This window comes from Chrysemys picta, chromosome 3 (genome assembly GCF_011386835.1).
Source record: "Chrysemys picta bellii isolate R12L10 chromosome 3, ASM1138683v2, whole genome shotgun sequence".
NCBI lineage: Eukaryota > Metazoa > Chordata > Testudines > Emydidae > Chrysemys > Chrysemys picta.
Genome location: NC_088793.1, coordinates 180,777,608 through 180,792,615, shown reverse-complemented (window position 1 = coordinate 180,792,615; position 15,008 = coordinate 180,777,608). Strand labels below are relative to the sequence as shown.

Genomic DNA, 15,008 nt, shown 5'->3' with positions numbered 1-15,008 from the left:
TACTTTCTAGATATGCCCCTGCTCAAGTGTGGCAGGAATATCCCTATGTGTGTAAATAAAAAGCTATTTTAAATGCCAACTAAACATCCAATGTCACGCTATTCAGATTTCAAAGCATCACACATTTAGCTGTAGCAGAAACAGTCAGTTATTCTTGTATCCATTGTACTGTTACCTGACGCAGATTCCTGGTTACTTTCACATCATGCCAGGCATTGTCATTAAATTTTCCATTCACAGGTTCCACCAGTGCTTCAAAGGCCCCTGAGCCCAAATTAATGACCAACGAGACAGCTCCATTTTTCAGTGCAAGATTGACATAATCAGCTGATTTTCCTGTATGAAGCATCAGTCCGTTCCTCTGAAGTGTTTTAAATGACAGAGTTATTTCATCACTGCTGCTCTGTATGGGGTTCTGGGACAAATCATAGCAGAAATATTCCGATCCCTTGAATGTTGCAATATATTCCTCTTTTCCTGGTTAAAAAAAAAAAGAAAAGAAAAAAGATTTAAAATCCCTGGAACTTAAAAATAAAATTCATGAAAAGCAGCCTTTTCTGTAGTTAACTTTAGTGTCATCACCAATAAATATTATGTCACACAGAGTACTGTGTGTTTACAATACTTAAAATCCATTAAGAAGCCAACAGAAACAGACCAATCAAGCATTACATTCAAATTAAATTAGTTTTCTAAGGTCGTCTCTACCCAGGGATACTCTAGAAAGTTAAAGTGAATCAGCTAAAAGTGTGAAGTCAATTCACATAAATTAAAACACATTAAACCCTCTTGTGTATGCTTTAATCCAGGAGGGAAGTGGCCTTAGTTCACTCTGACTTAACTCTCCCAAGAGGATTCACCTTAACTTTTCTGAATGTCTCTTTGCAGACAAGCCCTAAGTATTAGTGAAGGAACTTTCAGTGGTCATGTCTACACTGGGAAAATAGTATCAGGTTAGAACACATTAACATCATCTGACTAATAATTTTGAACACAACTGAGCACATAGCATACAAAGAGACAAGCCATGTTCAGAAACACATTAGCTTGGTTAAATGCTAAGGCCCTCCCCACAACCAGGTACCAAGCTTTTAAACGTGACTTTTCCTGTTCACACTAAAGGCAGAATTGTGTTTAACATCATGCTAGTGAAGATATGTTAGGGAACACGTTTTCTAGAATGCATTTTCCCAGTGTAGACAGTACCTTGGAGAAAAAATATCTTGCACTTCTAAGGTACTATTCATTCACTCTACTAGAAACTATGGTGGGATCTTGGCTTTGTTAAAATCAATGGGCCTTGTGACATGGACTTAATTAGAGCCAGAATGTCATGCTATGATTCTCTACTCCCTTTCCCCTTGTAAAGTCATTTACACCTGTTCAAAGTTAGTTCAAAGTAGGTGTAAAACACCTCATTGTCTAAATGAGAGCAGAATTCTAATATGGTAACGTTTTACATCCACTTTGTACCAATTGCAATGCAGTGGAAAAATAGGTTCAGAAGGTTTAACAGTGTTTGCCATATCAAGCCAGCCCCTTTTACTTCAATGACAAATTGTCATTTGTACTTCAAAATTCCTTCAGAGAAGGAATCTCAAAGGCTAGGTGTATGACACAGAGGAGAAAAGAAGAATTTCCCTCTCAGGAGAAAAATCTCAGTTAAAAAAAAAAACCTGCCTGGGATTGGACACCATACTTTCTAAAGGAAAAGACTGCAGTAATCAATGGAAATGCTTTCACTGCTATAGTGCTATCGTAACAGATGGTTTGGCTACCTCTTACAATACCAGGAAAGGCCAATTGAATCACAGGGGGTAATACAATGCAAATTAAAACTCTCACCACCATCTTCCACTTTGCCATTACATAAACACTGTTGATGATATGATCATCATTTACTATTATTTGGGGGAGGGGAGTGGCTCTCAAGAGAGGTCTCACAGAGGCTGCACACCAACTATTCACTTTGAGGGCCTATCAGCTTCAAAACAAAACAATAATATTTGCACCTATATAGAACCTTCTATCCAGAGTTCTCAAATAACTTTATTAAGGTTAATTAACTTAGCTTCACAAGACCTCTGTGGGGCAAGTATCACCCGCTTTTGTAGATATCACCTGTAACACAGAGTGATTAAAGGCCAAACAAAGTAAATTAGGCCTAACTTTTAGGCACCTAAAAATTGCTGGAATTGATAAAACCTGAGTTAGACATCTCGGCTCTCTATACAATGAATAGGGAGAGGTAGGTACCTCCAAACGGGATTCACAAAAGCCAGCACACTAGGAAGATCCTGCCTATGGTAACCAATGGGAGATGTTGAGGAGAAGGCCTAAGCCATGCCCTTCTTAGAGTATGTCTGTACTACAGTGTAAACCTGTGCTTGAGCCTGGGCTCAAGCCTAACCCTCCCTTGCATCTATATACTCCAATTACGCTAATCCAGGGCTCAGACCAATGGTCCCAAGTCCCTGCAGGGTTGGAGGGTTCAAGTTCAAGTTAAAACAGGACCAAGTGTCTGAGCCCTATTGCTTTCCAGTGTATATGCAACCACATTTGACTCTGGTCATGGAAGTCAGCCAGAAATATCCCAGAATTCTGTGGGACAACTTCCTTAGTCCTCTTATCACAACAATCTGCAGTCCACTCTATTGAAAATGGAAGTCACCCCCCTTTGCGAACAGCATCAGCTCAGGGAAGTGTTGTTAATCCATCCTCTTCTGATCACTGATCTGCAAGCACACTATCAGAGAGACTTCTGGGTTTGCAATGGAGTGTGAACCGATCAAGACTTTTGCAAAGCGAGCTGATTCCTGGTAACACACAGGGCGGGCAGTAAAGTTTTCCCACAGTGCACCATGGTCCTAGGGCTAGAGTGGCCACATTTCAGGGGGGATTCTCAGCTGCAAACCCTTTTTTGGTGTTAGGTGCCTACGTCATTTTTGCTGCCACTGCAGCAGGATGACCCAAATCATTTTTAGGCCACTGACTTGAGTTCTCACCTAGGATATGGGAGACCTCCAGTTCACTTCCTCCTCCACCTGAGGGTGAGAAGAGATTTGAACAGGGATCTGCCACATCTCAGCTGAGTGCCCTCGCTACTGAGCTATGGGATATTCTAACGTAAAGTCCCTCCATCTCTTCTATTGAAGATATTTCAATGTGAATAAATAATTAAAATTGTTGTAGTAGGGGGAGTGGATCATGGGTCTCCCTACATTCAGATGACTGCTCGAACCACCAGGCTATAGAGTAAGGGTCGGCAACCTTCGGCCAGGAACAGCAAACAGTGGTCACTGGGAGCTGCAGGGGGCTGTGCCTGCGGATGGTCAACATAAACAAAATGTCTCGCAGCCCACCAGCGGATTACCCTGATAGGCTGTGTGCCAAAGGTTGACAATCCCTGCTATAGAGTTATCCTCATGTCTGCTCTCATAGAATCATGGAAGATTAGGGTTGGAAGAGACCTCAGGAGGTCATCTAGTACAACCCCCCTGTTCAAAGCAGGACCAACACCAACTAAATCATCCCAGCCAGGGATCTGTCAAGCTGGGTCTTAAAATCCTCTAAGGATGAAGATTCCACCACCTCCCTAGGTAACCCATTCCAGTGTTTCATCACTCTCCTAGTGAAATAGTGTTATCTAATATCCAACCTAGACCCCCCCACTGCAACTTGAGACCTTTGCTCCTTGTTCTGTCATCTGTCACCACTGAGAACAGCTGAGCTCCATCCTCTTTGGAACCCCCCTTCAGGTAGTTGAAGGCTGCTATCAAATCCCCCCTTACTCTTTTCTTCTGCAGACTAAATAAACCCTGTTCCCTCAGCCTCTCCTCGTAAATCATGTGCCCCATCCCCCTGATCATTTACGTTGCCCTCTGCTGGACTCTCTCCAATTTTTCCACATCCTTTCTGTAGTGGGGGCCCCCAAAACTGAACGCAATACTCCAAATGTGGCCTCACCAGTGCCAAATAGAGGGGAATAATCACTTCCTTTGATCTGCTGCCAATGCTTCTACTAATGCAGCCCAATATGTCGTTAGCCTTCTTAGCAACAAGGACATACTCTTGACTCATATCCAGCTTCTCGTCCACTGTAATCCCCAGATCCTTTTCTGAAGAATTGCTGCTTAGCCAATCGGTCCTCAGCCTGTAGCGGTGCATGGGATTCTTCTGTCCTAAGTGCAGGACTCTGCACTTGTCCTTGTTGAATCTCATGAGATTTCTTTTGGCCCAATCCTCCAATTTGTCTAGGTCACTTTGGATCCTATCCCTTTTCTCCAGCATATCTACCGCTCCCCCCAGCTTTGTGTCATCTCCGAACTTGCTGAGGGTGCAATCCATCCCATCATCCTGATCATTAATAAAGATATTGAACAAAACTGGCCTCAGGACTGACCCCTGGGTTAGTTCACTTGATACCGGCTGCCAACTAGACATTGAGCCATTGATCACTACCTGTTGAGCCCGACAATCTAGCCTGCTTTCCATCCACCTTATCGTCCATTCATCCAAGCCATACTTTTTTACTTGGTAGCAAGAATACTGTGGGAGACCATATTGAATGTTTTGCTAAAGTCAAAGATATATCACATCCACTGCTTTCCCCATATCCATAGAGCCAGTTATCTCATCATAGAAGGCAGTCAGGTTGGTCAGGCATGGCTTGGCCGTGGTGAATCCATGTTGACTGTTCCTGATCACCTTCCTCTCCTCCAAGTGCTCTCCCCTCCTTCTCCCAACCTCTGGCTCAATGACTCTTTCATTATTTATTCACAACAGAACAGCTTCAACAGAGAGACTAAGGGAGCCCCACATCAGAATATCCTATAGCCCTGTGGCTAGGGAACTCCCCTGACTCCCAGTTCCCATCTTTTGTCCAGGTGAGAGGTGGCAGATCTCTGTTCAAATCCCTTTTTCTCCTCAGGTGGAAGGGGGAATTGATCTGACGGTCTTCCACATCCCTGCTGAGTACGCTTATATTATACTGGAATAAAAATTATAAGGGAGATCCTCAGACAGCTCGCCTCCCTTGGTGGGAGGGGAATTTTATGTGATTTCACCTATAGGGCCTGATCCAGTAGGTGAACACAGAGCACACTTACTGGATCGGAGCCCACAGATGCCAATCTTTCCCCCATTTATACATCTCTCTTTTGCTTAATCATCATGCTGCCCAGTGTGAGGCTGCACTGTACACATGTACAGGTAGAAGTGTGGGAATTTACACTGCAAAAATGTAGGCACCAAGTGAGTTTATGCGCCTATGGTGTTCAGAAATTGCTGGATGGCCTGTGTGAATCCCAATGGGGCCTGATTCTGGGATTTAGGCACTGGGAATGGCAGTTAGGCATCTAAGTCCCTTTGTAAATCTAGCCCTTAGTCTCTCTGTGCATCAGTTCCCCATCTGTACTACTTGCCTACCGAACGTTGGCGTCAAGAGGATAACTACATTACAGATTGTGAGGTGCTCAGATACTACAGTAATAGCAACTATAAAAGATAGGTAGGTTTGGCTCATTTCCTATCCCAGTGTGGGTGATACAGACCCACTGTCTCACTGTATAGATCAAGGAAGAAGCAAAGTTTTGTTATTTATTGGTCATTGTCTACAGAAATAAGGAGGTGAACCAAATCCCATGTGATGATGGACAAGTCCTACAAGGACATGAGTAAGGGCATGAGGATCCATCTGAAGCTCATGCATATTTCTGGTTATTGTGCACACAGCAGAATCCTCTTCAAGGCTAATTTTGCCTTCATACAGTGCCTCTCTCAAATATAGTCAGATCTACGTAGTATGAACTTCCAAACTGGGCATAATATTTCCTCCATTTCAGACAGATACTATTTGATTGCATTTGTCACACTGGTTGCTTCCTATGCCCGGCATTCACTGATAAACAAAGGGCAGGAGAAATGCATCATGAAATGGATGGTTTTGTTAACAAAAAAAATGAGCAGAGCTATAAAGCCCAGAGTTAATACATCCATAGAGGAAGCACAAATCATGGGCAGGGGCTGATGGTCAGTACGAATGGGAACGATCACCTGACAAGGAGGGCCTTATCACAACTGGACCTGCCATCAGCTCTATGGATGCAGACTTTGTGCCAAGAACATCAGCCCGAGAGAACTGGGGACAGCAACATTATTGTTTCTCTTCAGATTCCAGGGAATCTCATGGGTAAGGTGTATGGGACCAGATACAATCAGGGCAGATTTTACAAAGACTACCTGTCTCATATATATACATCTGTTGACATGTTTCATAAAGTTGTGCTTATAGTGCTCAGACTGGCAGATAAATTGATCCCATGCACAGATGTGGATATAAGATGAACATATTCTTTTACTATATATTTTACATAATTATCAGAAGTTTCCATTTATTACTTTACAGTACTAAGTTTCTACATCATTCACCTTTTCCTTTAATTAATTTATTTCATTTATTTTATTTACTTGTATTGAAACATTCACCTAGGTGGATTTCACCTATGACAAAATATATTTAAGTCCATACAGCTACTAACAAATGAACACATTTTGGCCACAATGAGCTTTACAGGTCTAACATCTAGCACAGCATCTCTTTCAACCTCACCTTTGAGCTCAATTTTTCCTTCAGTTATACAACTGCTAGTCCTACTAGTTGAACAAGTGAAATTACTTCAGTGGGAGTTGTACTCATGTCACCCAGTGGAGGACACATTTTGCCTTCAGATACGCCTAGAGTTTCAATGTGGAGGGGCTTCATAGGAGTAACTGAAGGGAAAATTTGTCCTTTTGTACCTCTTTGACTAATTCCTCTAATCTCTGGCATAGCCCAAAGTACAGCACATACTAAGTCTGCCCACACCCAGCCTAGTGTGTCAGAAACAGGTGATAAGAAGAGACTTGCTACACCATACACTAAGATATCCAGAATTTGCTGTACTGGTTTTCAGGGCTTAAAAAATTCGGATTTAAATCACAATCCTGGAGGCAGAGTACAACATTACACTGGTAGAAGCAGGGCTGGCTCCAGGCACCAGCCCAGCAAGCAGGGAAAGGAAGGCGCGTCGGGCTGTTCGGCGGCAATTTGGCGGTGGGTCCCTCTCGGACAGAAGCACCTGCTGCCGAATTCCCACCGAAGAAGAAAGCGCCATGATGGAGCTGCCGTCGGAGTACCACCGATAGCAATTGTGATCAAGGCTTTTTTCTTTTCTTTTTTTTTTCGCCACTTGGGGCGGCAAAAACCCTGGAGCCAGTCCTGGGTAGCAGTGTGTATTGGAGGCTTCACATGTTTCAGTGAGTGGGTGAGGCTGGGAGAATATGGCTCACTCTGCACAAAGAAATTTAAAATACTGCGTTTGCTGAGGTTTTATTGCATTAGGAAGTAGATTTTATGAATGCTATAGATCCCATTTAATAACTATTTAGTAAAGGACTAAAATGTTCAAACAAATTTGTTTGGTACAGATTTATGGAAGTCTGTGTTTAGAACAGAACCATAATAAGAAATCACTACAAATATTTTTAAGAGAGAAGTTCCCCATACATCAACTTGTGTCATACCTATAACATATGATTAATGCCTTAATAAACACTACATATTTGATAAGATGTAAACTTGCAAGGCATACAGTACAGTATGGGTCCACCCTATTCACTGCAAACTACTTCTATCAAATGGTATAATATATTTTACACACACACACACACACACACACACACACAGGCATGCATAAAAATGTAAGGGTATACATTTGAACTTGTAATGCTGAAAATATCTTTATAATCTAATACTGTAAAGAGATCCACAGTTTACACAGATTTGAAAAAGGTTTTAATAAGGTTAACGGTTTTTGTGTCTATCATGCCCTTCTTTAAACATACAAGACTAAATTTTAATTTAATGACATTTTCCTTGAGGAAGAAAATAAAAAGCCAGATCAGCAACTCTACACCTCGTTATTGGAAAAAGCAGCTTGAATTGTTATTGGAAAGATCAAATCAGTGCAGCCATGACTGACAAACATCTATTTAATGTGTCCCATCAGATGACCTTTCAGTAAAATCTCTGAAGGTAATTCTCTGAATTCTTATTCTTGTGTAGCTTTTTCCTCAATCAATACAACAATGGATTATGCACTCAACAAAATTCAGTTTTGGTTTTTGAATTTGTTCCCATTCCTTGAGTTTTCTATAATGAGTTCTGCAGCACCTCCGAGTAATGACATGAATGATCAGACATTAACAATAGATAGGCTTAATGATCTTTGTTCAACTGCACTAATACATACAGCTTTACAGGAATATCACAATTCCTCCCTCCATGTAACAAAGTACATACCATGTTGTCCTTTGTATGTGTTCTGAATCAAAAGCAATTAATGTGGGGCTGGGGTTTTTTTTTTGGTAGTTGCTTTTTTTTAAAGTTTGTTTTGTTGGATGTAAGTGTACTAGTGATCAATTAATCTCATATACCATTGTGAGTTAGAAATCTCAAACATTTCCACTACAGGTAATATGAGATGAGAGTCACATAGATGAGAGAACTGAAATTAAGTTTAGGAGGCAGAACTCTTTCAGGTCAAAATACTTCAGCTCTTTGACATTTTTCTCCCTGCTGGCCTAGCAAATATAACAAAAACTAAACTAAAATCATCTCAGAAGTCAATACACAAAGACAGACACTATCTCTCAACAAGCTCTTGTATATTAGAGAGCTAGGGAGCCCTTCTTTTATCCCACCATACCTTAAAAATATAACAAAATAGAAATCCTCAATGGCTGGGCTGAGTTACCTGTTGAGCTATCAGGTGCCTAATCCAGCAGTGACATTTAGTACAGTAAGGTCAGATCAAGTTTTGCATGTTTTGTCATCACAACTAATTTCAGCATCAACATGCAATAACATTGCATTGTGAGCCAGTGATGAATATGCATTATATGGAGGATGAAGCAATGTCAGTGTCTTAACATCCATCATCTAATTTTCCTGAATGTGGGAAATGCAAGCCACAATACAATGGTGTAAAGTCAATTTCCCAGATCTTTCCTTGGGGCACCCAAATTTTCTTGGTCACTGGGCTTGGTGTTCCAGTTATAAGGTCATAAACCTAGAATATAACTCTACTCATAGCTCCAAATTTACAAGTAAATACCGTAAATATTTTATGTTCCTGTGTGAAGCAAAAATGTGTGTCAACATCAGTTAGGCTTAATTACAAAATAAATTGCATATTTTTGGAAACAGTTGCTACAAGAATAATGATGTGACAGCTGCTAAATGGCATTACAGTTGCAGACCTTCACACCTTTAAGTAAAAAAGAACAAATATCAGGGTTGGAAGGAACCTCAGGAGGTCATCTAGTCCAAACCCCTGCTCAAAGCAGGACCAATCCCCAAACAGATTTTTTTTTGCCTCAGATCCCTAAACAGCCTCTAATGGATTAAAGCTTAAGTCTTTCTGGTTTTGGTAGTAACCAGCAGGATGGACTTCTGTCCTCTAGCCTAGCAAATTACACCATCTGTAACAGTGAGAGCTGCTACGCCTGTTTACACTGCTGCACTCCCCACAGGGGTTCTAACAGAATCATAGAATCATAGAATATCAGGGTTGGAAGAGACCTCAGGAGGTCATCTAGTCCAACCCTCTGCTCAAAGCAGGACCAATCCCCAACTAAATCATCCCAGCCAGGGCTTTCTCATGCCTGACCGTAAAAAACTCTAAGGAAGGAGATTCCACAACCTCCCTAGGTAACCCATTCCATTACTAGTTAGGGTAGATTTCATTTGAAGGCAGCACTAAACAATATCTCTACCAATGAAGATTTTTGCTGAAAGGTGCTCTGTAACCTGCTTTATGCCAGCCGATGACCCAAATAAGGCAGGACTGAACCTGACCCGGTAGCTGATTTATGTTGGCTTTCATTGATGTAATAGGAATGTTCTGATACATACATTTCGGGAAAATAATTAAATATGTGATAGCAAAAATTGTTTGCAAACCTAACTAACTCTGCCTCTTGTGCTATTTCATGTTTCTTAAAGCATGGACCAGAATAGGATTCCATATTTGTTAACAGATCATTAATGAATTGCCTTGATGTGTGAAATACATTTCTTTTTCATAAAAATTGAATACCATTGATGTTGTTTTTCTTAAACATACAGTAGGTAATAGAATCATAGAATATCAGGGTTGGAAGAGACCTCAGGAGGTCATCTAGTCCAATCCCCTGCTCAAAGACTGACCTTACAACGAAAATGTTGGTTATAGAAAATAAATACTAAACCAAAGTGGGGGAAAATGAACAAAAATTATTCAACATTAAATTAAAGTATATAATAAAGGCTCTGCAGAAAGAGGGAGAAAAATATGAACCTTAACACGGCCTTGAAATTTCCAAATAGCAACAGGGGCATGAGGGAGATGCTTTCTGACAGACACTCCTCTCTTTGACAAGATGACAGATCTGTTAGCTGGAGACCAACATTTCAAAGGAGTGAACTAGCTACTTTCCTTTCTTAAACAACAACAAAAAAGGCTTATTAAATTGTCTGCTGTGCCTCAGAAAGCAACCACCTCAGGAGTTTAACTAAACCAAACCCTTAGTGAGAGGCATAAGGGAAATATGATGGGTTTTACGTTTCGGTATATACATGTATTTAATTGTAAACAAACAAACAAACAAAAAACCAGGGGCTTACACCCATTGTGTGACTACTGGCACACTGACTTGGATTGAGTTACTACTTGTAAGCGGGGCAATGGTCCTGCTATTGTGGGGAACTTTCCTGGCTTATGCACTACCCCGATGAAATGGGCTAGGGAAAGGATCTGAGTCCTCGCTCCCACTTCCTTTACCCAGGAGCCTGCCTGACCTCAAGGATTCCCCTTCCACTCTCCTGTGTGGCAGAGTCCTAGTAACCCCAACAAGGCTGGGTCCAGGATTCCTGTGGGGCTTGACCCCCAACCTTGTTGTGGTCACTTAGGGCAGGGTCTAGGGTGTCCCCACTCTGTGGTGCTCTCTCTGCACTGGATGCTTCCCTGACCCACTGATCGTTACATAGAGTTCAAAGGAAATACAATCTATTAAACAGCAATCAAATTTAAAAAATAAGGAAAAAAATGGGAAAGGTTAAAGGAAAACACATAACTCCGCTCTGCGGCACGGGGACATCACAACCAGCGTCTCTGGAATGTAAGGGAAGTTCAGTCTGTTTCTCACAAGTCCAGGCCTCCTTCTCAGGCTCTGGCAGTGGTGCAGGGATGCTGCAGGTCAGACACTTGCTCTGGGGGTGGCCACACGCCCTCAGGCTCTAGGACCCTCCTTCCCAGTGTCATGCCCGCTCCATCGGGGTTATGATCCTCCTCCAAGACTGGCCTGAAAGTCATCTTGGCTGGGGGTGTCTCCCTGCACTGGGCCTGCTGCCCAGGGTCTCTCCTCGCTCTCTCCAGCTGCTCACTGCACCTGGCTCCAGACTGCCACAGCTCCACTCTGCCTCAGCTCCACTCTGCCTCAGCACTGGTGCTGCTCTGCCTCCAGCTCCCTGGACTGCTTCTCTGGTCCCTGTGGCTCTGATTGCTGCCACTCTCGTCCCAGCACAGGTCTGCTCTGTGGGCTGCTTCTGTAACTCTGCTCCCCAGCTTAGCTTGGTCCCCCTCCTTTCTCCTTAGCTTTACCCCACTCTTTCTGACCCAGGCAATTTCAGCTCACACGGTGGATGGGACCCCCTGGTATCCTGACTCCCTGATTAGCCTGCCTGACCTGTCAATTCGGCTGACCTGGAGCACTGGACTCTCCCCATTGTTCCTGGGGACTGTCAGTCTCAGGGTCCTGATTTCCCTTCGACCCTTCCCCTTTCTTTTTGGTACTGGGAGCTAGCCAACCAAAACACACCCACTGAGTTTTAGTAAGGGTCAACAGTCCTTTACATATTGATTTACACTGGTATGAAATCTTAATCAAGCCCACAGGTTCTGCTTCATTGGTTTCATTTGCAATTCGCTGTTTTACCAATTAAGGGCTGGCTGAAAGAGTATTGGAAGGTTAGCAAACAGAGGAGTGGGAGGGTAACTGGCAACTCAGATATCATATCATGTGGCTTTGGCAGTCTCACAGACTCTTTCCTGGAGTGAAATTAAACTTTTAGTGCTACTCCAGTCCCTCTTCCACTGCAGACATAGAAGCAACCCTTCTGACTCTCGCAACCCCCCTTTCACAGCAGCTATTACAGTTGTAGTGAGCACACAAATCTGAATTTTGTGTTTAATATTTAAGAGACGGGGTTGGAAGCTTCAAAGTGGAGTATTTCTTCTGGAGGTCACCATAGGGCAAAGCTAGGGTTACCATACGTCCGGATTTTCCCGGACATGTCCGGCTTTTTGGTCCTTAAATCCCCGTCTGGGGGGAATTGCCAAAAAGCCGAACATGTCTGGGAAAATATTAGTCCCCTGCTTACCTTAGAGCGGCTCCAGCAGGCTGCGAGCTGCAGGCGGATTCCCCCGCGGTGGCGGCTGCTGCTGCTCCCCCCAGACGACTCAGCTTTGTGTAGCTGAAGAGCCGAACTGCCCGAGCGCTACCTGCTTCGCGGTTTGCCAGGCAGCCCCCAGACCTCCAGACCCTGAGCCCCTGGCCAGGTGCTTCCCCAGCGCAGCCGGAACCCGGGAGGGGAAGCGTCCGGCCGGGGGCGCAGGGTCTGGAGGTCTGGGGGCTGCCCGGCAAACCGTGAAGCCAGTAGCGCTCGGGCAGCTGTTTCGGGTGGCTGGGAGGGAGGAGGGGGAATGCGGGGCGCTCAGGGGAGGGGGTGGAGTTGGGGCAGGGAAGAGGTGGTGTTGGGGCAGGGCCGGGCAGGGAAGGGGCGGAGTTGGGGTGGGGACGGGGCGGGGCCAGACCCCCATGGAGTGTCCTCTTTTTTTAATTTTTAAATATAGTAACCCTAGGCAAAGCAGACTTTGCGGAATCAACAACAGGGTCCTGGGTTTATAGCTATATTACACTTAGGTTTTATGAAACAAATGCTTACATGGAAGAAAACTACAACAAACATGCCCATGAACACAGAGTCCTTTTACTTAACAATTTCTGTTCAGTGAATCTACAGTGCAGTGGCTCTCAAACTTTTTTACTAGTGACCCCTTTTACATAGCAAGTCTCTGAGTCCGACCCCCCCTTATAAATTAAAAACATTTTTTATATATTTAACACCATTATAACTGCTGGAGGCAAAACGGGGTTGGGGTGGAGGTTGACAGCTCGCGACTCCCCCATGTAATAACCTCGCAACCCCCTGAGGGGTCCCAACCCCCAGTTTGAGAACCCCTGCTCCAGTGCATCTGCATCAAAGTGTAGCCATTGGACCATATTCTGGTTAGTGTCATAATCACACATATACAGTGCAAAGGAGCCCACAAATCCATGCAAATGCAAGACAAAACTGTATGCTGACCACTTGCAGTTTAAGGGGTGTACATAAAAACACACAGTCTGTTTTGTGATTCTCAAGAGAAGAGTCTTTGAGGTATTGGGAGATAGCAAATTATGGCCAGCGATTTATGTTCTGTACTTCCAGTGCTGCTCCCACAAGTTTTCTACCAGGTGGCTGTGTGCAGAATTTGGCCTACTAAGTGACTTCTTTCTAAGGAATTCCACACATGGTGGCCAAAGCCAGGCGGAATCACAAAGAAGAAAGGCCGTGGCAGGAAAGAAAAATGTGAATTCTTACTCAAATAAGTCTTCAGTAATCTCAACAAGAAACATGTTTTACTCTTGACTGGCAAGAAACTTGTTTAGATCCCATACAATATTAAAGACTACCATATTATAGGTAGGGCTGTCGATTAATCGCAGTTAACTCATGCAATTAACTAAAAAAAAGTAACTGCAATTAAAAAAATTAATCGCACTGTTAAACAATAAAATACCAACTGAAATATATTAAATATTTTTGGATGTTTTTCTACATTGTCAAATATATTGATTTCGATTACAACACAGATTACAAAGTGTACAGTGCTTACTTTATAATATTATTTTTATTACAAATATTTTCACTGTAAAAATGATAAACAAAAAATAGTATTTTTCAATTCACCTCATACAAGTACTGTGGTACAATCTCTTTATCCTGAAAGTGTAACTTACAAATGTAGATTTTATTTTTTGTTACATAACTGCACTCAAAAACAAAACAATGTAAAACTTTAGCACCTACAAGTCCACTGAGTCCTACTTCTTATTTAGCCAATTGCTAAGACAAACAAGTTTGTTTACATTTACGGGAGATACTGGTGACTCCTTCTTATTTACAATGTCACCTGAAAGTGAGAGCATGGCACTTTTGTAGCCGGCATTGCAAGGTATTTATGTGCCAGAATTGCTAAACATTCATATGCCCCTTCATGCTTCAGCCACCATTCCATAGGACATGCTTTCATACTCATGATTCTCGTTAAAAAATAATGTGTTAATGAAATTTGTGACAGAACTCCCTGGGGGAGAATTGTATGTCTCCTGCTCTGTTTTACCTGCATTCTGCCATATATTTCATGTTATAGCAGTCTCGGATGATGACCCAGCACATGTTCATTTTAAGAACATTTTCACTGCAGATTTGACAAAACGCAAAGAAGGTACCAATGTGAGATTCCTAAGGATAGATACAGCATTCAATCCAAGGTTTAAGAATCTGAAGTGCCTTCCAAAATCTGAGAGGGATGAGGTGTGGAGCATGCTTTCAGATGTCTTAAAAGAGCAACACTCAGATGCGGAAACTACAGAACCCGAACCACCAAAAAAGAAAATCAACCTTCTGCTGGTGGCATCTGACTCAAATGATGAAAATGAACATGCGTTGGTCTGCTCTGCTTTGGATCATTATCGAGCAGAGCCGTTATCAGCATGGACTCATGTCCCCTGGAATGATGGTTGAAGCATAAAGAGACATATGAATCTTTAGCGCATCTGGCACGTAAATATCTTACAATGACGGCTACAACACTGTCATGAGA

The 15,008-nt window shown here is 42.8% G+C and overlaps 1 protein-coding gene across 42 annotated transcripts in view; it reads right to left on the bottom strand.

Annotated features, from left to right (window-relative positions):
- The window catches only part of NRXN1 (neurexin 1), a 1,213,652-nt gene that overhangs the window by 771,464 nt on the left and 427,180 nt on the right, over positions 1 to 15,008 (bottom strand). For all 42 annotated transcript variants that reach the window (XM_042861199.2, XM_042861202.2, XM_042861206.2 and 39 more), the window contains one exon: positions 176 to 477. In XM_042861199.2, the coding sequence (XP_042717133.1) occupies positions 176 to 477 (302 nt within the window). The remainder of the gene's footprint in view (positions 1 to 175; positions 478 to 15,008) is intronic.